The 26944-nt window shown below is 39.5% G+C and overlaps 1 protein-coding gene across 1 annotated transcript in view; it reads right to left on the reverse strand.

The window, feature by feature from the left end:
• Positions 1–26944, reverse strand: part of TARBP1 (TAR (HIV-1) RNA binding protein 1) — a 2802917-nt gene that overhangs the window by 350164 nt on the left and 2425809 nt on the right. The window contains exon 32 of the mRNA XM_044087106.1: positions 7908–8032. Within this exon, the coding sequence (XP_043943041.1) occupies positions 7908–8032 (125 nt within the window). The remainder of the gene's footprint in view (positions 1–7907; positions 8033–26944) is intronic.

Consider the following 26944-nt stretch of genomic DNA (forward strand, 5'->3'; position numbering starts at 1 on the left):
ACAAACAGAGGAAGTTGTCTGTTTAGAGGAGAGGCAAAGAGATCTACTTGAGGAGTACCCCACTGGTGAACAATGTCCAGAAACACATCCCTGTGAAGCATCCATTCGTTAGACTGAGTGAAGGACCTGCTCAGATTGTCTGCCACAACATTCGATCTGAAGGAATATACACTGGCTGAAGAGTCACTTGACATTGGATAGCTAGATCCCATACCAGAAGTGCCAGCCGGCAAAGACGGTAAGCCCTGTGCGATGATATACCACATGACTGTGAAATTCTCTGTGAGTACCTTGAGAGGCCCCAGAGAGAAGAGAGGATGAAAGGCCTGAAGACCCAGCATAAGAGCCCTCACCTCTTTGATGCTGATGTGCTCCTTCTGCTGAAGAGGCGACCACCCTCCCTGAACCCTCAAGGAGCCAAATGTTCCCCACCCCACATCTGAAGCTTCTGTGAACAGATCCTGAGAGGGAAGAGGAGGTTGAAAAGGCAGACCTGGACTTAGAGACAACTGCTGAATCCACCACAGAAGTTCTTTCTTGAGGCATGGGAAAAGAGGAACAGGAAAGTCTAGAGGATGCGTGCTGATGCTACACCGACTTCAAAAACCACTGGAACTTCCTCATGTGGAGTTTGGCCAGAGGGAGCATCGGAATGGTGGAAGCCATGAGCCGCAGAGCTCTCAGAAACTCCCTGGCTGTAATGGAGGCCAGGGGAAGAAGAGTTTGAAAGAAAGAAATGAAAGTTGATGTCTTTGGAGGAAGCAGGGATGCCAGCATTGGCACCATTTGAATCTTGCAACCCAGAAAGACATGATCCTGAGAAGGAGTCAGTGAAGACTAAGTTTATTGTGAATCCCAGGCTCTGAAGAAGAAACTAAAGTGAGAAGGTCACACTGAAAAAACAATCAGTAAAAACCAAATGAAAACTCCAGCCAAGCTTGAACTTCCAATGAGTGACCTCCCAAACCTCTTCAATCAGAGGCATAAGGGATATATATGCAAATTACCCTTATGACATCAGGTGTTTTAGCTAATTGGCGATTCTGAATGCCTATGACTTGTTTCATCGTTTTAATGGACAATTTCAAGCCAATAAAGCCAAACCCCACTAGCTGTGAATATGCATATTTCGACCTTGTTATGACATCATCAGCACAAGCAGGGTGTTTGACTAAGCATAAGAAACACAGGGCTGTTATACCCAGCTCATGTCCATTATCATTAGGGTGACTGCAAAATATCCTAAATAACAAACTAAAACAATAAGTGAGAAAGTTCCATTGAAAAACAATCAGTAAAAACTAAATAAAAACTTTGTTGGAGTTTTCATTTAGTTTTTACTGATTAAACTTGGCTGGAGTTTTCATTTAGTTTTTAATGATTGGTTTTTCAGTGTGACCTTCTTACTTATTGTTTTAGCTTGTTGTCACCTCACAGCAAGAGGTTCTCCCGTTCGATTCTCGGCTGGAGCACCTTCTGTGTGGAGTCTGCATGTCCTCCCCGCAGTAGAGTGGCGTTCGAAAGACATGCATGAATGGGCATGCCTTCGTTGAAGGTTGGGCATCGGGCTGGCACCTTGGCACCATAAAAATCGACTGCCAATCATTAGAGGACCGGAGTTATGCTATGGTGACCCCTAACCAGGAAAAGCCGAAAGAAAACAACATTTGGGATATTTTGCAGTCACCCTAATGACAATGGGCATCAGCTGGTTATAACAGTCCTGTGTTTCTTATGCTTAGTCAAACACACTGCTTGTGCTGAGGAGGTCATAACAAGGCCAAAATATGCATATCCACAGCTAGTGGGGTTTGGCTTTATTGGCCTGAAATTGTCCATTAAAATGACGAAACAAGTCATAGGCATTCAGAATCTCCAATTAGCTGAAACACCTGATGTTCATGGGGGTCATTTGTATACCATCCCATGTGCTTCTGATTGCAGAGGTTAGAGAGGTCACTCACTGGAAGTTCTAGCTTGGCTGGAATTTTAATTTAGGCTCTGAAGAAGAGAAATGGTAAAATGAAGATTATGCAAAAGGACCTCTGGAGAAGATGCCTGAATCAGCAGGTCGTCCAAATAAGGAAAGATTTGGATCCCTTGAAGTCTGCAAAAGGCATTTGGTGAATACCCTTGGGGCAGTAGAAAGGCCAAAGGGCAAAGCACAGAACTGAAAATACCAGGCAGCAACAGAGAAATGCAAAAATCTCATAAAAACAGGATGGATCGGAATATGGAGACAAGCATCCTTGAGGTCCAGAGACACCAGAAAGGCCTGAGGGAACAAGAGAGGAAAAAGGGACTGAAGGGACAACATCCGAAAGGAAGGCACCTTCAGAAAAGTGTTTAGATAGGAAGAGGTCTACAACAGATCTCCACGTACCTTCATTTCTGGGCACTAGAAACATTCTTGAATAAAACCCTTTCCCCTTTAGGACATAGGCACCTCTTGAATAGTACCCTGAGACAAGAGGTCTCTAAGAACCTTTGGGAAAAAAGTTGTTGTTCCTGGGAAGGCTGAGGAATGCCCATAAAAGGAGGGTGGGAAATCCAGACCATGAAGTACTCTTGCCAAATGACTGACAGAACCCAAGAATCCTGGGTGATATGGAGGCAAACAGGAAGGGAAAGGGAAAGAGAAAAATGAAGAGAAAGACGAATGTGGCTGGGAACAGGTGGATAGTCAGACAGCACCTGGTTTGTCAGGAAAGGAAGCCTTAAGAATTCTTGCAGTCTAAGTGGCCTTAGCAGGAGTCCGTTTACTACTCTTTTTACCTTTAGAAGGAGGGTAAGATTGCCTGTGAACAAAGACTGGCTTAGAAGGGTAGTTTCGCTGAAATTTACGCATAGGAGGAACAAAGACATGCTTAAGCTCCTGTAAAGCTTTCTCCTTGCCCTGAAGAGACTTAAATAAACCAGCAGCCTCTTCACCAAAAAAAACTTTATTGTCCCGAGGAGCATACATCAACTTAGCCTTAAAATCATAGGGCAAAGGTTGACGCCTAAGCCAAGAATATCTCCTCAGAACTGAAGCAAAAGCAGCAGTTCTAGAAGAGGCATCTGCTGCATCATAACTACATTTGACAGAATGACGAACTACCTGAAAGGAAGTCTCAAGCATGGAAAGAGCAGAAGATCTACTCTGAGAGTCTGGAAGATCAGAAAGAAGCTGACAAGTCTGAGAGAAGAGCCAAGACATACCTAGATATATGGGTCTGATAATTAACAGCCCTAAAAGCTAGGGTAGCCAAAGAATAAACCTTCTTACCCAGCCTATCCATGGCTCTGCTGTCCTTGTCAGAAGGCAGTAACGTGGACGAAGGAAACAATTGTGATGGCTTATCAGTGGCTACAGACACTATGGAGGAGTCAGCAGCAGGACATTTAAACAAAAAGGAACAATCCTCAGGCACCCTATAAAACCTATCAAACTTGTTGGGAGCAGGTGGCAGAGAATCTGGAACTTTAGAGGCATTGGAAAAAACATCCAATAAAGCAGCCAAGACAGGAGGAATGGCCACAGGTTTAGGAGATTCCATCTGCAGTAACTCATAGTACCTCCTATGGATATCTGAAACCTGGGCACAATCCCACTTAAAAAAATTCCACCATCCTAGAGATTGTGTCCCCAAAGGAAATTTCCTCAGAAGGATTATCTAGAGAGAGTCGTCCTTCTCCTCAGACCCATAGTCTAAAGGAAAAGGAATCTGGGTAGAATAAGCAAAGGATTCATCATCAGAAGCCAACTCTTCCTCAGAAGAGTTCAATACTCTGGAGCCTTTTAAGGGAAGAAGAGGACCAAGGAGGAGCAGGAACAGAAAACCCTTGAGGAGGCCGTAGTGACAGTAAAGCATTAAACAACTCCTGAGTAAAGACCTGCCACTCACTCTGTGGATCCCTAGTAGCAGAAGAAACATGATTAGTTTTCTGTTTCTTTTTTAAGGGGACACCTGTTCTAGAAACCTGAGAAGGCCCAGACTCAGGACAGCATTCCACAACTGTAGTACGAACCTCTTCACTAAGAAGAAACTGCAGAACCCTTCTAGACCCCCAGAAGCAGTCAACCATGGTTCCCCCTGAACATCCGAAACGGACGCCTACAAAGCCTCGTCGGATGTGCTGCCTGCCAGATCCTCACCAGCCTCCAATCGAGAAGCGGTAGAGGAATCTGACAAAACAACTGGGTGAGCCTCCGGGTTCGTAATAACCTTGGGAGAAATTCCCGGCAGAGGCCGGACAGCGGAAGATTCCAGTCTTACCTTATGCACTTTATTCTTCCCTGAAGGCTGACCCTCAGTGCAGGAAGTTCCATTCATAGTGTATTTAGCAAGAAGCTTTGGGCACTGGTTCTCAAGATAAAATGAAAGTTTAGAAAGCCTACTATGAACAATTTTAGGGACAAATGCTTGACAAATTGAACAAGACGTATGGTCATGAGCAGCACCTAGGCAAAAAAGAAACTTATTGTGGCAATCTTTATGGGGAATCAGTCTCCCACACTGGCATTTACCCTTCCTGGATGACATTAACCCCAAACAGCACAAAACAATCAAAAAAAAAAAAGGGCAACAAAAAACCTGACAGGGTACTTACCTGCAACAGTGAGGACTTCAGCAAACTGGAAAATCAATAAACTAAAAAACGGATGGAGATAACAGACCAACGGTTAAAAACAGGGTTTGGACTGGCGACAAAGAAGTTCTGAGGGCGGTAAGCCTGAATGTCACCTTTATGCCCTACGCTACGCGAGGAATGTGTAGGTGACGTTCAGTGTACCTTAAAGCAATGGTAAACTAGCCAGATGATGGGCTTCACGGCAGGGAATCCCATTTGTAATGAATACTGCAGCTGTGAATGTAAGGACATCTGATGTGACCCACAAGAGATGTAAAGTAACACAGACAGTGATTTTCTTTTTCTGACAAATTATAAATATGTGTTAAAAGTTACGTTGTTGCATTAAAAACGTAAAGCAGAGAGAGTTTATATGGTACTTCATGCTGTCTTATGAAAGCTTACATACACTATGATATTTAGTATCCGAACTAAACAACTCAAGAGAGAGAGAAGCTTGTTTTTTAAATACTTGCATCTGGTACTCATTTCTGAGATAACTAGTGTGTGACTGGCTACTTTCCCCAGAAGGACGAACTGCCAGTATACTGGCATTTCCTTTTCACTCCTGACAGTGCAACCATATATATAAAAAGTGGGAGTGAGGAGAGTGCAGGGGGGTTTGCTTCATGCAAAAATTCTTTTTATGTTTTTCTTTTCCCCAAATGCTTTTGCACATTTGTGATCTCACCTAAGCGAGGTAATCATACTACGTGAACAATACTAGGGAAGTGATTACAAAAAACTTAAAGTGTCTAGACATATACACCCTCAAGAAAACATACATAAAAGTTCATGCGTCTCTTTAGTGCTTACCTCCAAAATCAAGCAAGGCTGTATGTGGCAATCTTAGTGCAAATTTGTGTCTAACCATTTAATTAAAGACTAGCCATAAAGGTAGATAAAGCTGTGCTTTAATTGATCTGTAGTGGCAACTTATTCCACAGGCTGGGAATACTTTGAGTTAGGAGTCTCTCTCTCTCTCCAGTGAATCCTGTTAGATTTAGGTCACTGGTGGGGGTGTTCATACAGTCACTTATTTTGCAAAGAAAGACAAGGACAAATGGGACTGGGTCTTTCATGGCTTGAAAAGCAGCATCAAGTTACTGCAGAGCAGCCTATAGGTTACTGAGTATACTAAGAGTTCTGCTAATCTCTCTTGGTTAAGAACTTTGATATTCTTGGTATGGTGTGTCTTTGAGGCCTTTCAAGCTGAGCGACATGCTGGACACGAAATGCAACGATGAGTCTGCTAAGGAAACTTACAGTGGCAGCATGACTTCATTAGAGCTTGAAGACATTTCCTTGGAAATTAAATGGACCAGATAGAAGGATTTCTGACTATGGTGGAAACAGAATGACTGAATGACAGAATTTTCCATGAGTCCCCATTTCTCTCATGAACATCTCTGCCTGAAGGAAAGTACTACTTAAAAATATGAGAACAGAACAGCTTTTTTATCAAATGCTACTACAATGCACTTTTACTTTGCATTTAACTTGAGACTGTATTCAGTTCACCAGGTCCTGCATTCCTATCTTTGCTAGAGTTGTTGCAAGTATCAGTTGATGAACAGCTAACAGTCATCAACAAACCTGGTCTGGACTGCTGGACTGGATGCCTGCAAAATAAATGCCAAACAGAAAAGGTCCCAAAACTGATCCCTGTAGTACCCCAGTAGTTACAACTCTACATTTTGTGAGGATACTCAGACATTTGTCAGGGAGCCAATCTACAGTAGCATGACCAAAAAGCCAAAAATATTCATAAATAACACATTTTTGTAAGTATCTCCAAAATGAAATAAAGCTAACATAATTGTCTCAGGTCAAACTAGAAGGTCACATCTGCGCAGACAAAACTGCTGGCGACAGTACAGAACTAATTACAGAGATATTTAGAGTTATATGTTTTATGTCACTGGAACAAATTCAGCTTTTAAGTTAGGTTATTACTGAATGAAAAACTACTAGAACTATTGTAAAGGCAACTGTGTGCTGAACAAATTAGCATTTATTGTCATCCTGTATCTATTACAGTTTTCAAGATGTTCTGTTTTGTTTAAAGACATACTTCAGAAAAACATACTTACAAAAATAGTGCAAGTAAAAGCTGTCCAGACAAGTAATCCCCATGTGTCAAGAATGGGTGAAATTATAATGCTGATTTGCATCTATATGTGAAAAAGTTAATCTGTATCCACTGCATTATGAATCAGAAAACTTTATGCAGAAAGATCTGCAACTGACAGTACTTGTGAGCGTAGATGCAGAAATGCTGAATCACAGACTTGTTTCTTACCTAGCAAGTCTAGATAGTAAATATGGGGATATTCTGCATCATTCTGAAGGTTTGTGATTTAATTGTGGAAATGTTCTAAAGTGTAGCTTTCTTTTTAAAACACACTACTTATCACCCAAATGCACCACACCTGAAGCTTCAGGGTTCGCAACAGATAAAAGTGGACACATGTCAAACTTCCTTTGTCAGGTAAACAGCCAGATCCTGAAAATATGGTAATGGTACACTTTCCAACTCTGAAATTTCATAGGAAAACTGAACCTAAATCAATATACTGATATAATTTTAAATTTGTATGAACAGTTTGATATGAAGTGTGAAGATTTAATGGCACCTGTGGACACTGAAAAAGCTGCCAAGGACATGCAAATGAGTTTGTACGGCTTTGATGTGATGCTGGCGTTACTCCACAATTTAACAAGTTTCTACCAAGAGAAAGACTTCTCAGTTTACTTTCTACAATGACACTGTACTGAAGTATCTTAGGAAAAGTTCTCGTGTGAATGCTAACAAATCTGTATTAAATTTGTGGCCCACTGATAAACAACTAGAAGTAAAACTGAGACTGCTTCTGTCTCACGATCAGACCCACAATGATCTGCTTATTGATGAAAAATGCTGGCAGCTAAGTCACTAACATAATTACACTAAAACTCAGTAAAAGTTCATAAGCACATCTTCCGAGTTAAAAATTTCAAATTATTAGAACACTCTTGTAAGATCATATGGCTCTCAAATGAATGTACTAGTATTCCTCATGTCAGCACTTTGGTCACTTGGATTTGACACCTCTGCTCTATTTTTTGTGAGGATAAGATGACAATGGCACAATCAACATTCCTTTCTCTTTACACTGGGCAAGTCAAAGGAAAATAATGCACATCAATTACCAACATTACAATCTCTGTATAATATTACATTTTCCTACTTCTGTGGTGTGAAAATAAACCAAGATCTGATGGTGTTGCTAAAACTTTAATTATCCACCTACCTCAATAAGAGGAAGCCAGTGCTCTGCAGAAACACTTAAAGACTGAAATTGCTTGTCAGCGGTGCAGTGTAGGCTTTCTACAATTAATGCAGAGGCTCCAAATATTTCACATGTACGACACAGCCCTGAAGATGAGCACAAAAAATTACTTATTATTTTACTGGGCATTAGGTTTCTCGACGATCAACAATCTCTACTACTAAATATCCAAATACTGTAATTTCTACCACCATTTCTGCTTTATTGGGAGTAAAGTGTGAATGTTCATATCCCAATCCTGCTACCTTCAAAACACTCCGAAAGTACAACCTTTTTAGCAAAGGATAACACATCCAACTCATTCTCTTTTGTGTATGAGGAGTCCCTCATTGACAGGGGTGATAGGTTCTGACTGTGGTTTCTTTTTTGGGGATAAACTCTTGGCTAGGCTTGTAATGGCTCCAGAGCCATTAGCCTAGTAATCTCATATGATCCTAAAATAATTATGTCAAGGTGCCTTTGCAAAGGCTATCAAATCTATAAAGCCTGTTCTAAGGGGGATACACCATCAGTAGTGGTGACCCATGAGGAAAAGCTGCATAGCAAGAACTACAGTAAAAGGCGCAAGAGTATATTAAAAACAACATAGCAAACACTGTAAAGTTAACTATTGATTTAGTAAAAACTGTAACTATAAAAAAACAGCAAGAGGAGCTAACAACACTGTAAGCAATCAGCAGTTACTTGCAACATAACTACTGCTGTGGTAGGTGCAAGTGGTGATGCTATGTAATTATTGGCCCAGCTTTTTAACACACATGGGCACTGTTTTTTCAAGTAATGGTAGATTTTACTAAATATAATTAAATGCTGGAATATCACCTGTCCTAAATGGCCACACAGATATTAAATGTGTTCTAAAAGCACACATCATCAAAAATCAGCCAGATTCAATAAAGTCTACATGGTCTGTTTACACTATGTGCGCCTGTCGCCACGACACACACATGGTAGTGCACCATTTTGGATTCAGTAAGTGGCTCTAGATGGTGTGTAGAGCAGTGCACAACTGTGCAAAAAGGTAAACAATGTGACATCCAAATTACAGCATAAGCAGCTGAATTGTATGCTAATCAGCCAATCCAAGATGGAGGAGCTATTCAACAAGCTATAAAGCAACTGTATTGACTCAGTGCTGGTTTCCCCTGCAAATTCCAAAACCTACTGGAATAGACGGAAAGGAGTCTACACAGAAACAACATTTAGGGCTGCTGTTGCTTTAATTCATGTGTATGTGCAACAGGCTGAAGTTTATGCTGCTGCTGCTGCTAACAGACCAAGGACAAGAAGAAAAAGAATTTTCAGTCCCCAGGTAACTTATCACAACCTACACGACGTGGAAATTGTAGAGCACTACAGCATGGATAGAGGCACACTGCAGGAACTCTGCAACCTGTGTCGTCCTTAACTCAGAGCCAGGGCAAACTGAGGGGAATCCATCTCAGTGGAGACAAAGACATGTGTAGCACTTAATCTTAGCTAGAGGTACAACATGATAGTGATCACATATATAGGGCCAGAAATATGGAGCAGTTCTACCCTGTGACACACTACCCTGAAGTACTGGGTGCCGCACCACCCGAGGAACAGGGAAGGCTCTACATTAATAGAAAGGGCTTTCACTTTATTAACTGCCAATATGTGTGTAATGCCAGGGGAATCATCTTGAATGTGTGTGCTAGCAACCCTGGCAGTTACTATGGCACACATATCTGGCACATCTCCCAACTGTATCAGATGTTCACACTAGCGGGGATATCCTACAGGGTCATTTACTGGGGGATGCAGATTATGCATTGGAACAGTGACTGATGACACCCATCAAAAATGCGTGCGCACACACACACACACACACACACACACACACACACTGGAACGCCATAATGAGGCACACTCTCAAACCATAAATATCATAGAGCATGTGCTTGGGCTGCTGAAGTAGTGGTTCCGGAGCCTAGATAAATCTAGGGGAACCCTGGAGGATAATTCATGGACATATACTGAAATATTCACAGTATGTGGCACAGGAAAATAATTTTCTTGGGTGGCCAAAGCCAGGGTACCTTTGGCTAGGCTTATATAGGCCCTAGGGCCAATAGCCTAGTACCTACCTAAGAACCTATGTGCCATGCTACACAACATCATCCTGAGAAAACAGCTTCAGCAGGATCAACAAGGGGAAGGAGCATATATCCCACTACTGATACCAAGGTCACCACAGCCACATGCAGGTGAGGAGTCAGAGGGGGAAGCAGCAACTGCTGTGGGTGTAGGGAGATATAGGTGTGCTCAATATGCCCATGCATTGGTTAAGAGACCATGCATACCACACTCACTCACCAACTAAGGGCCTAAAACCTTCCTCCTATGCACATACATATAGTAATATTAATGCCAGGCAACTCTCACAACCTTTACCTCCCCATGTATTGGCTGTGTACTGCTTGCATCAGACAGAGTGAGCCCTGAACTAATACTGTTGCAACTGCTGTATTTACATGGGTGCAATCACTGAATCCACCTATGATGATAACATACTACAGGATGGGTAAACACAGACAAAATGCTTGCTGACAGCCACATGGTCTACAAATAAATGCAATAATGTGTCTTTAAGTGTTGAACCTGGAGTGTATTGTGTAATAATATGAATGACTGGCATATCCTTGCATTTTGTTACTTGGTAGTCTAAGCAAGTAAAAGGTGGATGATTTGTACAGAAATAACCTTAATATGTGACAGCAGAGACTTATCTGACATATATTTGTCCATTATTAAGTAGCAGGCCTCGGACATTAAAGATTCACACAGTCATCCTTCTCAAAAGCAGTGATGGTTACTGCATGGCCTCAGTTTAGCGCCATACGTATGTACTGGAAAAATCATTAAAAAGTTAGAAAGTAATGATACATATTGCAGTCTTAGACATCACAACACTCACAAGATCATTCACAATAAAGTTGGAAAATTTTGATGCTATAAACTGTCTAACTTGGCTGACACAAAAGGTTGGTGCATGTGTGGAAGAAAAAGAAGCAGGCAGACATTTGGATAGAGCAACAAATGGCCAGTAAGACAAAGTGAGTTTTAAGCTGCATGGCTGAACCATGTTGCCCACCAAGGAATAAGACAGAACATCTGCAAACAGGGAGCCTGTAAAAGTGCAAAGGTAAAAAACAATACATGGTTGCAATTTCTGTATTTCATAGCACATCTATGTTTAACAATGTTGTGCAGTACTTAGCAAGGTTCCCCAGCAGCTGCAGTAATCAAAAACCTTCAGACAGGACTCATAATAACTAAAGCTGGATACATTCAATTAATTCTGTTGGGCACCACGCAAACCCTCTGTTATTGCATGGCGGTTAACAAAGAAACCTTAAGAATGATTAAGAAATCAGGGAATGTCATTTAACTAGTCCTGTGGCAGCAGGTATAAGTGTAGAGCAAGAGTACAGATGATTTTGGGTTCTAGTATAGGGTGTCCAACTTTTTTTTTTTTTTTTTTAACTATTGTGACACTGCAGTTTGTAGCAATGAAAAATAGACAAGTGTTATTTCAACATTCTTGTGGCAACAGGTTTAAGTGTAGGACTGACTTGCACATGTTCCTGGGTTCTAATATAGGATATTACATACACTTTTACAGTTGCTCCACTTCCTGTTATATTCATTCACTTCTTTAGATAGTGGAGCTGATATGAATTATATGTATGAGAGATGAAACACCATTACTGTATTTTTAAATGTATGACTGAGGGTATATTGTCTACTATATTTCTGTAAGTATAATTCTGCTATATGGACTTGCATGGCCTTCACAATTACATATGACACATACACAACTGGATCTATCCAATAACCTTGTCAGGTCACACAATCTTGTGCAACAACTCAAACGGTCACCTCTATTTAAGTATGATTCTTGACTATATCTGAGCAGCACTACTTCAGTGGCAAAGATGGAAAATCAAAGCTGTGGAAGAAAATGTTTTGACCCTTATGCCTAGGCTTGAATCTCACAGTGTAAACATAAATTTTCCTCAGTGTATAAAGAAAGAAAGTGTCAGGTTATTACATTTATGCCCTCAGTGCAGGTCTACAAATTTGACTCTGCTAATAGCTACTTAGAATCACACACAAAAGTAGCAGAAAAAGCAATGGATCGCTTCACTTTTTGGCCACTATATTTGCGAGGAGTTTCGCATCACAAAGCAATGCCAAGTGACATTCATCAGTGGTACAATGCTGTGGTTGTCTCCACTCAATTTCGCTTAACCCCACTGTGCTATGCCAACACACAACAACACATGTAGCTATGCCAACACACAACAACACATGTACTATAAAGAATTAATGTCACTACATTATCACTGATTATTTAAAAATATTTAGAAGTCTTACATACACCTGGATTCGAACCCAGTATCATCTGGGCTCAAAAAGAAATGTGTCAATGCATTTACACCTGCTTCCACAGAGTCAGTTGAGCAGCAGGTGTGCTTCATAGACTCTATTCTAACTGTCAGACTTTAACAATAAGGCTAAATAATAGGTATTAATAAATATTTTATTTATTATAAATTAATATATTTATATTATTATAAATTAATAAATAAATAAGGCTCATGTTTGTGCACTGCTTAGCTACGTGCAAACAGGGAAGGTACATCTCGCATGTGTAAACACTTTGCTACCCATGCTATAGAAAAGTAATTATTATTATGCATTACTGCAGTTTCCTGTCCATTTCTTTTCTATGACATAAAATTACATGTGGAAACATAACAAACAGAAGGCTTTATATAACAATATGTCGCATATTTACAATACAGTCATGTGTTGCTTCTCCCCAAGCACTGCAATCCTGGTGTCTTAGTACTTTTTTCACAGGCATATCATTTGGACTACAGAAATTAATATTGAATGCTTGTGTGATATGCAATGCACATCAATCTGTTAACATGCAGAAATATAAGTGCTGACCCATAAGCCTAAATCGCCTTATCTGCAAGGCAAGGGAAGGGATCAGCATGGACCTTATCCATAGGGACACAGGTAATCTTCAACAAACAACCCAGCCCATTTTGGTTTTGTCAAGGGTAGATCTTGCTTTTTAAACCTAATGGACTTCTTTGATAAAGACCCCAAAGACCTGGATGAGGGATAACAGGACATACCACTATATTGATTTATCTAAGGCTTTTGACATTATCACCTATTCAGGTATCATAGAGGAACTCTCCCATCCGGGGATTAACCCATACATTACTAGATGGATAGCTGACTGGCTCACCAACAGAACACACATTGTCAAAGTTGGGGACTACACCTTCACCACTAGACCACTTACTAGTGGAACACCACAAGTATCTGTGATGGGCCCTCAACTGTTTGGAAACCATTTCTCTAAAGTCCAGGCAAAGGTAGATGGCCTGTGGCTTACCAAGTTTGCAGATGACTGTCAACTGGACACAGTCATATAGAGTCCCCCAAGGTTTACTTTCAATATTGTCGTAATGGACAATATCGATCGCGCATTTGGGTGAACCAAATGCGCAAAATTCAAACCGACATTCTCAGAAGTTCGAAAGTCAGCAAATCGAACAGCCAATTTGCTGACTTTCAAACTAAAATGTCTAAGACGCATTATAATGCAGGGGGGCAAGCTCCCCTGCACCCCCACACCCCCTACTTTAATATACCAACTCCAAGATTGCACTACAGTGGGGAATGGGATAATTTCCCGAACCCCGCTATAGTGCAACCTGCACCCACAATGTCAAATCTGCAATGAGCGAATGCCAATGTGCATTCGCCCATTGCACATTCGGACAATTTTCTGTCGAGGTTTTGCAACTTTGCAAACCTCCTTTCACACAAAGTGGAATCACACGAGTGCATAATGCACTTATGAAGGTAAACCGCCCCCCAACTATGGTAACATATTACAGAAGGGGCTGATACAGACGACTGGTGTCAAACTCACAGACTGAACCTTAAAGTAAAAAATGCCTCATTGTCCTCTTTGGCAATGAAGTACCCCTGCTAATTATGATATATATATATAACACTCACTAAGTTCAAACACAGTGTTGTGAGACTTGAGAACACATGTTGAGAGAAATCTACACTTCAGTCACTGTGCGTCCATAGTGGTGAGATACACATTCTACATTGCACACCTCATAAATAAGGTCATCACATCCAAGACCAGGGAGGTCATACCTCTGCTGTACTCTACCTTTTTCAGACCACTAATTGAGTACAATGCTTCCTTCCATATCTAGCTCACCAGTCATCTGCAACAAATGGAGAAAACACAGATGTTTGTGACTGGGAGAATCCAGGGCCTCCAAGACATGACAAACATAGAAAGACTGAAAGACTTGTCACTCTACTCAGTATCATGCAGGCTGCTGAGAGGTGACCTATGCTTGCCTACAGAGCAGTCTCAGACCCTGCCCTACTGGAAATGCTGGACATCTGTAAATCAAATGGGATAAGAATAACTTGCTCCAGGGATCTCAGCCTAGCCTGTGACAAACAGAACATGCTGGGGAGAAAGATACATCTCCCAGCTATTGCCACTCCTCTGTAATATACTCCTACTGCCTGTGAAGCAGTGCACCTCGACCTTGACAACTGGATGGGTGATTGTAAATTCACCCCTGGGGTGGCACTTATGCCTCTCATGGACAGGGCCATTTGGTGCTGATCACAAAATCAATCTGTTAACAATGACCATCTAACTATGCTCAATAAGGGTACTTGTGTTTTTACATGGCTAGGCTTGTAAATGCCCTACGTCCATTAGAATAGTAACCTCCTATGAACCTATGAAGGCCTCCCGATATCTTTCCAACATGCCCTGCTGATGTCATCCACTACAAGTTGACCTGCAATCTTGTAAAAGTCAGACTAGTGCCGTGGTGCTTGCGTAAAGTACCGAGTACTGCATTCTGTGTACTTAGGTAGGGGTTCTGTTCTCACTGCAGTCAACTGTGTGTGTGTGTCTATCCCGCAAAACAGAAGTGTGTATCCTACAGTTACTGCTCCAATCCCATGGATTGATAGTGTTTTAATACTTGCACATATGTACACATCCATTTCATGCAGGCCTCCCAACATCATCTCTCCAACATGACCTGCTGATGTCATCCACCATAAGTTGACCTGCAGTCTTCTAAAAGTCAAACTTGTGCCGTGGTGCCTGCGTAAAGTACAAAGTTCTGTAGTCTGTGTACTTGGATAGGTAGGGGTTCTGTTCTCACTGCTCTGTGTGTGTGTGTGTGTGTGTGTGTGTGTGTGTGTGTGTGTGTGTGTGTGTGTGTGTGTGTGTGTGTGTGTGTGTGTGTGTGTGTGTGCATGTGTGCGTGTGTGTCTAGCCTGAAGAGCAGAAGTGTGTATCCTACAGTTACAGCTCCACTCCCATGGACTGACAGTGTTTTGACACTTGCACACACCTACACATCCATTTCATGCAGGCCTCCCAACATCTCTCAAACATGCCCTGCTAATGTCATCCACAATAAGTTTACCTGCAGTCTTGTAAAAGTCTGACTTGAGGTGTGGTGCTTGCGTAAAGTACTGAGTTCTGTAAGTGTGTGCTCGGGTATGGGTTTTGCTCTTACTGCAGTCAACCTGTGGTGTCTGTCGGTGTTTGTGCTCCTGCATGACATTAGAGAGAGCCTTTTACACCAGCAGGTGGGACAATGTTATTACCATATTCTCCTCACCAGACACTGTTGATGTCATCAGCTATAACGTTTTGTCCGAGACACTCCAACTCAAGAGATGAGCTGTAGTGCTTTCTCCAAATACAGAATTCCTTAGTCTGTGTACTTAGATAGGTAGAAGTTCAAATCTCATTGCAGTCAAGTGTGTATGACTGTGCTCTTGCCTGACATTCAGATAGCTATTTACGCCAGCATGTGAGACACTTATTACCATATTCTCCTCACAAGACACTGCTGATATCAGCTATATCTGATTTTTGAATGTGCACTATTTGCATAAGGGCAGGGTGAGAGACTGGCCTGAAGGCCAGGCAGAAGTCACCTCATCCTAAACGATCCAGATTACAGTGACATAGCTTTCAGTCTATCCATATACATCATGTCATGGTTTGTAGGCCCTGTGTTTTCTTGGTAAGAAATACCTGTGGCCTCTTCAGCTGCTGCATGTGTCTGGTGATGTACACACATAAGAGAACATTATACTATATTAGTGTTCTGATGTGGTTTGAGTATAGTACTGCAATATAATCCTCACATCTGAATATGATGGCATGACTTATGATATGCACAACACAGGCTTTCAATAACAGTGCGGACACTTGGTGGTCAAAGTTCAGATTGCTATCTACATGTGTTCCCAGTGCTTGCATCACTGGGTTTCAGCATAGTGGGACTGTTGTCAATGCTGTAATTATCAGAGAATTCCTCTTTGCAGAAGGACAAAATAAAGATGTACTTTTGCATTTCTTTGTAGAACATGTGATTTTGTCAACAATCATTTGCCTGTGTTAGCCCATCCTGTAGTATGTTATCATAGGTGGACTCAACAACTGCACCAAGTATGAAAGAATCAGTAAAAGCGGTAGGTCATAGGCTGTATACTTTAGGCTGAACTGTTGAGAAATAGAGGCCAGACAGTAAAGGGCCAAGAACATATCCCTGAAGTACGCCAATGGTGACAGCTCTACTGGTACAGGTTGATTCACCAACATTCACAGTGTGTATTCTGTCAGTGAGCCAACTGATTACCCATCTAGTGACACAGGAGTTAAATCCCAACTGGGTGAGTTTCTCACTGATACCTGTGTGGGGGATTGTGTCCAAACTCTAGGCCAGATCAGGATAGCCAGTATGCAGTGTCTTACGTTCATCCAGGCCAATCACACAGAATCAATGGGCTGTGACATCACAGATTGCCTGTTGCATGACTCAGCACATACACCTTCCTGACGCATCTGAATACTTAAAAACACCCTCCACACAGACTATGTTCCTATAGATGGGTGTACATTAACATGCACCCATGTCAGTTGGGGGGGCAGCACCCAATGCATGGAGGTACAGACACGTCCTGACTCGCCTCATCTGTCAGGTAGACCAACATGTCATCATGAACCTTTTACTAAATGGACACTAGTAATATCCTGGCTGTGTGCAACAGACCTGTGTAAGTTGTTAAAACTACATCATGCCTGTTACATTTGTTAGATGTCCTCAAAGAAGTCATCAAGGGCATGCATGACGACAACACTATCATCCTTTTGAAACTGAGAAGCCCAAGGCATATGACACAAATCCACACTGAGGTATACACTCAAGACTGTCAGATGTGGCCATAAACTCCTATATCACCAAGTAGGAGACCACTGTATCACATACATGGCATGGAAATATGCCAAAACATATAAAGTGAACTATATCTCAGGTCCATACATCAGGGCCATCTGATAGGTCCTTTCCTGTCCATTATTTAAGCCACAGACATCATAAATGATGTACACATCCTGTGTCCAAACAGCTGTCTGAAGGACTATAGATTGTGGATAATCATTGACTCCAACTGTGATATTAGTATAATAGAGACAGTATCATCACACACCAAAGATTACTCCCATAGCCACAACAACACCTGCAATGACACAAAAAGATGGGGGGGATTAGTTGCATCAGGAAAACAAACACACAACCCAAGTATAATGTAGACATCACACCCTATAATCAGACCAATAGGGATGTGATCTGTGTTCTGGGATAGATGGTACTTGGAATGTACACCAGCATGTGGCTATAGTGCTGACTACTCCCTTGTATGTGAATGACATCCATATCAGAGGCCGTAATACCTCCATAGTTTGCAGCCTTCATCATACCAATGACTGAGTACAATGCACCCTTCTTCATGTAGCTCACTACACACTTCTAGTGATATGTAACTGAAGTGCACCACTTTTGCCACAGTGAGCTGTCACACATCTTATTGGCCCTACCTTTTTTGTGGCATAAACATTACTGTCTGATTGTGTGGAAAACCCATCACGGTGTGATACCTGTTCCAGTAATCGACACAGTAGAAAAACAGTTGTTTGATAACATTAATGGCATGGGTAACATTTGTCACAATTTGGACTGTGCCATACATATATACATACATACATACACACACAGCTGTGCACACCAGTCAACTAGCCTGTATTGATCATAATGTCACATACAGGTATAGCAATGTCCCTCTTAACACCTCCAGCAAACATTACAGTGTAAGAACGGTGTGCATGATTATTCTCATAGAGTGCAGACATGCCATAATAGTTGTACAAATCTATTTGTGGAAAACCCTCTCTGATCACTCTAAATCACATATGCAATGTCACAGACATCGGAATACTGGTGGTATTATTCTGATACTGTCCATGCTTATGTGTGCTTCTTCTAATGTTGTCTATGAGCCTTTACCTGTGTCCCACTTGCTGGACACCTCTGCTGAGTTTACACTCATATTCAGGCAAGTCAGTTTGCACAGCTTCACAAAATGCACTCTACCCCCAATTTTATATACATTAACATCCCTGACAGATGCTCTCTACATTGTTCATGTAAGGATGCTTATCCCACACAAACATCCTCCCCATTGTTATGTCACCTTGTGTGACAGTCACATAAAACACATCTGTACTATACTATGTGATTGATGTTGATGCTACGACCGTCTTCCATTGACATGACCTCATGTGCTGTACATTAGGTTGTTTCACCTGTCCTCTTTCCCTGTGTTCATTCTTACAATTCATCTGTGTGTCCCTATTTAATACACACACACACTTCCCCAAACCATTTGTTTTGCATGGCAGTCAATGTACCCTTACAGATCATTTACAGAACTTCAGTACCGAATGCCAGGAATGGGTTTTACAATAATCTGCACTGCAGAGACACTGTCCTGTACAGTGTATGGACCATATACTTATCATACCTCTCGACTGTCCTGATTTTCACAGAATGTCCAGATTTTTGCCTTTATATCTTTTGCTGTGTTCCTTATCAAATTTGTGGTTTTCTGCACTATCTTTGGGATGATCGCAGGACTGATGTGACTCAAAAATTACACACATTTGGGTATTAGACTTCAAATCCTTCAGAACATGTATCTTATCACAAACCCATGGTTATTCTAGCACATTTCTAAAGAGCAAATATGTAAAATATGTCAATTTTACTAGGTCATTGTCACCCCATTATGCTGGCATTTGTCCAAATGTCTTGCACTAAGAGATTGAGAGCTACCTGTTAAGTCCTGGTGATCACAGTGGCATTCCACACAAAACTGCAGACCTTCACTGCTGTGACTTAAACAGGACTGCTATCTTTGTTCGGTTACACAGTTTCCTGGCCAGGACATTGTTGCCAGCCACAAAACCTTGTTTATTTACGTTTAAACATGGTGCACAGCATGAATATGCACTGAGCACTGCTCCTCTCCACGCATCACCTTGTACGGATATAAACTCCGTGCAGAATCCCAGGCTGTTGTGGGTGTGTGTGTATTTTATACCAACATGTAGTATTTTTAACAGATGTGTTTTAATTTTTAGTGTAGTTTTATTTTAAGGCACATTTTATTGGCTGTTTCAAGTAATTGGACTTTATATTGTTATTTTTAATGCAACACAGTTGCCTTTATTGCCTTTCTGATAAAGTCAAAATAATAAGAAATAAAGCACTAATCCGAAGTTTCAATTCTCTCCAGCTTTGGTGTTTTTTTGCGAAGGGTTCAGTTTTTTTACACTATGGCTGCATATAGAGGGAAATTAGCTGGATAGCTTTCTACCTTCCTCACACGTAATGTATGACCTTGGTACAGCTGCTTGACCTCCTCTTTCTGCTCATAAATGGAATTGGTAAGAAAGAGTCTCTGCAGTAGAGCACTCATATATTCTTAAACTGCATAACAACAATCCTCTCAGATGTAGCTACTGCTGTTTTATAGGATTCTTCACTGTTTGGTGAATTCTTGACATTTTCTATTAGCAGGAGGATTATGTGGACTGGAGTAATATTCCTGCACTCCCACTTGTGCATAAATCTTTTGAATTTCTAACTTTTGTTTTGTGGACTACTGACAGATATGGCAATATAGAATGTCACCCACCTTTGAAAATACATATATGTTAATGTACTGATCACATGTCCATTTGTGTGTCTGATTATTTTGTTTTACAAATTCTACACATGTAACATATATGGCTTCCTTATACTGAAACATTTTTTTCTCGACTCCAAGGGCACATATACTCTTCACTACAACAATGCAGTATATCAATTAACAGCTCTTTTCCCAAACTGAACTGTATATGGCACAGCAAACTGATTTGCATATTCTTTCTGATTCAACATCCTTAGCTAACAAAATTAATCTCAAATTTAATCTTTTTTGGGATTCGTCAAGGGCAGGTCATGCTTACTCATCCTGAAGATTTGTTTGAAAACATCAGCAAAGCAATGGATAATGGGAAAACAGTCCACACTGCATAGCTCAACCCGTCCAAAGCTTTTGACACAATTTCTCATAAAGGCAAAGTGAAAAAGCTAAATAAACTAGGAACAACTATGTTACCCACTAGATTGTCAAAGGTCTCACAGATAGGATACAAATAATCAAAATAAGGGAAGTTACCTCCACAGAGAGACCAGTCACCAGTGGAGTGCCCCAAGGTTCAGTGCTGGGCCTCTCCTGTTTGGGATCTAATTTTCTAAACTAAAAGCCAATATCAAAGAACTCTTGTTGACTAAGTTTGCAGATGACTGCAAGCTAGGAGCAGTCATTGAATCCCTAAATAACTTAGCCATCATGCAGGAAGGTTTGTCCTCAATAAATAAATAAAATTGTGAACTGAAACTAAATGCCAGAAAAAGCATTAGTGTATTGCAGATCAAAGCCAAAGTTGGTGTATCTATGGAATTCCTTCAAATTTTCTGCTGTCAACAGTAACTGTGGCATCGCCAAAAGAATCTGTACTTCTACAGTTATTCAATTACTCATTCTTCTCTGATAACTTTTTTTTTGCTTTGTTTTATAAACACCTTTATTAGATTCACAATATTCAGTTAATATGGGCACACACACACACTTATAGAGAAGAAAACAAACCAGTGAGCAGATTTCCTTAGTTTTCTGCATGTTTTCTTTTTTCTAACAATTATCATTCACTCCAACATTACATACATGTCTGAAATTATGCCTTCCCCTAAATTTCACTCCTCCTCCTCAACTTTTTTCTGCAGGTATTGCTACCAGAAATTCCAATTATTTTTGTTTGTTCTATCCCTTTTTGAAAGCTCTGACATTCAATTATTTACAATACTCAGTACTTTGGTTATAGCTGAATAAGAGTTTGGTTCTCATTTCCTATTAATTGCTTTTTGTAAGGTAATAACATTAAACATAGCAAGGCTAACGTACTATGACTAGGCAATTCAAATCCTATATCCCAGCTCAACAGTAATTTCCTTATTTATAATCACTTGCACTCCAGCATTTCTGACAAAAGTATTAATACAGGGAATTTTTTAATTTGCCAACTTGCTACATTCCCAAAAATGTTTCCAATCACCTACCTTCTCTCCATTACACCTCCAGCAACTGCTATCTACCTGAGGAAAAGTTTGCTGAAGTTTGCTTGGGGTATACAAATACCGCTGTAAACAAGTCCATGCAAAAATCCTAAACATGTTGGACTTTATTGCATATTAAGCAGCCATGCAGATGTCCTCCTAATACTGCTTTAAATACTGCCTTTCTACTTTCTCTTCCCAATATTTTCTAAATTCTTCTGAATGATCCTTGTAATTATCATGCAGTATTGTTATATACCCTAATAATTACCACTTTTTAAAAGAAGCTTCTGTTCTAGACTCAACTAAAAACTCAACCAGAGTTTGTCTTTCACAAAGCAATCCCCTACTACTTTCATGTTGCCTATAGTCCTTCTATGGTACCGTCTAAAAATTATTCATTCTTACCTGGTAAACATGATCCTCTCAACTAATTTTCTATATTTAAATCCTTGCCTGTTCTGCACTACACTTCCAGATAATTCTTCTGTAGATTTAGTATCATCAGCAACAGCACTGGAACTGCCTCACAGAAAGATCTTCTGGATAAGTTTTATGAGGGTTTACGGTTTATTTTCACACAAACTTCTGTACCATTGAAATATTCATGGAATGCCTCTTATCCATAACTACTGCTAACAGATCCCTTTCTATTTTAGCACATCTCTTGTACATCTGTAAATGCCTCAAAAGTAACTGGTTTATTTCAATCATATTACCACAACACTCACTAGTGAGTTTATAACCAGTCCCGTGAGCATTTCAAGACTCTTTTCCCATTTAGTATACCATACCTGGGTTAAATCTGGCTTCCAGAGCTTTCAAAGAGTCATTATTTTCTCAACTCTATTAGGTACAAACTTTGCAATAGATCATTGCAGAAGCCCCTGTAATGTGTACTTGTTACCTGGCTTTGGAATTTGCACAACAGCTCTGACTTTTGCTGTATTATGATTCAGTCTCTCTGTCAAAAAGCACCATCATTGCACTTTATATTAGTTACACTTATTGTATATCTGCCATTATTTTACATGAAATTAAGCAGCCCAAATCTATTTGTCAGCTACACCAGTCTGTAGTCATGTTCTTTTCATGTCTGACCCCTGTTAACATGGCCATCAGTTATGTCTAAGCCTCAAATTACATTTACAACAGCCGTTTAGAATAAATCTGATGTTAATGGAAAAAAAGCAATAAAAAAGTAGCAGAAGTTTCAGGAATCTGTACCTTTCAGATGGCATATTTAATGAACACAGTTTGGAACTTTCTTCATCATGCTTTTTATTTCCAGTGCTGAAATTAGCATTTGCCATTAAGACCACTACATCCGTTGTAAGCACAGGGTAATGCTCTTATAATCACTTAAATCAGATCTCTCAAAGCAATGCAAATATGAATTATGTCTTGCTTTGCAAAAGTCACCATGGTATTTGCCCATTGCTTGGGTTCAGACTGCTTCTTAAAGACACTTGCATACATTGTTCAGCCTACTTCCTGCTCAAGTCTACTACCAAGAGCTACTGGTATGCTTCTGGAAGTGTGAACTGCTTACATAGCATCAGGATTTATCTGTATATGACATTCTGCTGTCAAACCTCCTAAACCTGTACATAAATCAGCTAAGCTTGTAAGTTTGTCACTGTTATGGTTATATGCAGCATTCAAAATGTGTTCTGAACTGTGAAAAAGTTTCTAAATGTATGCAAGATCACACCCACTCTTTGCTTTTTCACTACAAATTTGTTTTACCTTTCCTATTATCTTCCAAGCAAAACCTCAAAATATTTTTCAAAACATTTTTATTAAATCATCACACACACTGTATTTTGCCTGGGGTGTAACATATTTATGCAAAAATTCCATGCAAAGATTCAAAACCTTCTGGAATTTGCTGCTTACTTGGGAGCCTTACAAATTTCTTCCCATTGTTCCTTTGCAAATTGCCTTTTCATCCTCTCCTCTTTCCCCAATCTTTTCTACCCTCCACTAGTTATCATGAAATGTTTTATATATTACCCTTTTTAGCAGCAGCTTCTGTTCTAAACTCAATTGAAAACTCTACCAGAGCCGGTCTTTCACTTAACACTCTCTTCATTTCTACTCTCTTTTTATTTTATTTTACATTTGTTAACCGGGTTAGTTTGACTGAGCTTTTGGCTCATTTTCAGCAGAAACCCGGGGAATCCCTGTTATCAATCACCATAGGGAAGACAGTCTCTAACCTGCAGTATAAACATCTGCCTCATTCCATACTTTTACCTTTCTTTCCTGAGTTATTTTCTGTTAATATGTTGGTTTCTTTATTTTCCTTTACTAAACTCCAGTCCCCTCTTGTTTTCTTGTACTCCTACTTGCAGGCATGCATAACAGTAAAATATCCTTTCACCACTCCCTCACTAGCTTAGTTCTTAGAAGTCTTTTTGCTATTTTATGAACAGAATCTTCTCTTTAGTTATTGTTATGCTCCTTAATGAAATGTATCCAAAATCCTAATCTTTTTTTTTTTGTCTCTCAACCCTGTTCTTCGTTTCATCATCCTTTTTCCACTTTGATACATGTATATGAGCTTTATCTACTTAGTTCTAAATTCTCCTTCAAATCAGGTATTCCTAAACCACCATATTCTATGGACAGAATCAACATATCGCACTTAATTTTTCCCTTATTCCCTTCTACATAGATTGCTTTAACTCTTTATTGTCATCCACAACTTCTCCTTTTGTTGATAAAAATTTGCCTGGCCTGTATATAAGACTAAATTAATTAAAACCATTTTCACTGCTTGGATCTTATTATCTTTTATCGAGAGTTTCCAGTTTCTCGATTTTTATATTATATTTTGTTTAATTTCTTATGCATTTCCAGACTGACAAACAGCACTTATTTTAATCAATGCACCTAAATAATACTTTTTAACATGTTCCCATAAGTATGGGTATTGCTGAACCAATTTATGCTTAGGTACATAATTTACTGCTATAGCCTTTTTTTTTAGCTTCATTATTTTATATCCTGAAAATATTTTAAAACATCTCAAAATGTTTTACAACACTCAAGTTTCCTTTTCTTGATCTACCAAATATGAAATAAGATAATCTGCAAATAAAGTAAATTTATTTAGATTACCATACCAGTTATATCCTTGAATTTGTGAATTCTTCCCTTAATGGCTCTAAATATGAAGTAAATAACAAAAGGATACGAGAATATAGTTGCCAAACTCCTCTGTTCAGACACAGCCTCTTGCAGAGGAACAGTTCGACCTTATATATTGTCTCTGACCTTTCATATATTAGTTATTAACCCTACAACTCTATCAAAGAATGCAAATTATGCCATAGTTCTACTCATAAAATACCAGCTGATTCAACACTTTCAGTGCATCAAGGCCTAACAACAGTAGCAGCATTTTTTACACACTGGTTCCCTCTGGATCGTGGCTGCTCTATTAATGCTAAGAAAAGTTTGCTCCCCTCCACACAACGACACTGAATTATTTCTAGTAACTTTGGTAAGACCTTTACTCTTTTCTTAGTTATATTTTATAATCATAGCTTAAAACTAAAATAGGCAAACATGAAGCCAGATCTGACAGGTCTTTCCCCTATTTTGGTAATGCAGTCATAACAGTTTTCTTTAAAGATATGATACATTCTCGTTTAAAATATTGTTAAAACCCTTAAAAGATCTTTAACACTTTTTTCCCTCCCAATTTCCAAATCACCAAAGGAATGTCATCTGTTACTGGAAACTTCTCTACTGATTGATTATACATCACCATTTTAATATCATCTATTTCTACCTTGGCTATTAATTTCTGAGCCTCATGTTCCTTTAACCTTGGCATAAGTCTTGCAAGCAACTAAGAATATTAAGTAAGTTAGCTTTTCAAAGTGATACAATTTGAAATGTGCAAGTAACTTTTGACCCAGTGATTTTACTCGGCACCTTGAATATGGTAACAATGTGCATATAGCTATATTTTATCCAAATCTAAATGTAACACTTTATTTACCAATTTTCAGAATTTTGTGACAACATTATAACTCTAACTTTTGTTTCACTGCTTCTATACATTTCTAAGTTCACTGTGCTAACCTTTTGTTATGCTAGAACAAGCAACTAATTTTCTTGTTTGTGTTCAACAACATGCAATTAAACACACTTGATTTCCTTGTACATTTCTTTGCAAAATAAATCTGTGTACCACAGCTTCTACAAAGCTGACTGTAACAGGACACATTTGCCCCATGTTTGCAGCCATTCATAGCATTCCATGATATAATTTCAGCTGTGTCACATTTCCTGTACACCCCATGGTTCTCTTTCTCATCTGCTTGTTGCTAACAATATCGCTTATTATATTTCTCACTTTCTATTTTTCATCTAAATCACATTTGATATTGCAGACTTGAATTTCCTCATTTAATTCTTGTAACCATATACCTGCAAATTCACTCACTTTATATATGTTCACAGCTTCTGATACGCATGCTCCTTTTAATAATGTACTTCTGGCTTGGTCATTTCTTATGCTACAGACTTTATTATCCCTTATTAATGAATAATGTAACTCACAAAATTTACAGATTTGCCTCAATTTTTTATTCAGTAGCATAAGCATCTACAGGTTGTGTAGGCCCTTGTGCCCTTGCAAAGAAGCAATGGTGAAAATAAACTGCAAATTCTTTCTGCTCAAAATCTTTTTCTGAACTTCTCCAACTGCTGCTCCTCTTTCTCCTCTCACAAGTTAACAGTATTAAATATTTTTAAAGCTTTTTTCCACAGTGATGTACAAAAAATGACACGGTACATATTCCATCTTCCTGGCTACTGCATTTGCTGTGAAGAAGAAAATTAATTTCTGAATCAAACACTTCTAGTTTTCTGCTAAACTGCCCTGGAGTGAGAGAATTCCAGTTGTCTACAGTTGGACTACCTTCCTAAAAACAATTATAACTCCTGCACGTCTAAACAAAGTCCCAAAATAAATATATTCTACACATTTTTAAATGCATTTCTTCACTTTTGATGTAGTGCAACAGTTGCATATTCTTTAGGTAGTTCAGTAAAAATCAAAAATAACGTGGATGCCAGTCCATCCTCCATGATATGTCTTTACTCCAACTGTTTGTAGAAAGTATACAATGTGACATACTGGGTATTAGAATATGTAAATATATATTAACAAGGGAATCATGCATTTACTTGAATACTAGTTTGAATGAAATATAAATCACTGAAAATACATTTTGTTGATTCACATTTCACAGAAGAAATGCAGAAGACTACAGACAGTAAGTGCTGGTGTGGTTTATGAAAATATGAATTAATAAGGAACTGAGTCCAGAAGACTATATGTGTATTGGC

The sequence above is a fragment of the Protopterus annectens genome, chromosome 1.part1 (genome assembly GCF_019279795.1).
Source record: "Protopterus annectens isolate FY-2018-M chromosome 1.part1, PAN1.0, whole genome shotgun sequence".
Lineage (NCBI taxonomy): Eukaryota > Metazoa > Chordata > Ceratodontiformes > Protopteridae > Protopterus > Protopterus annectens.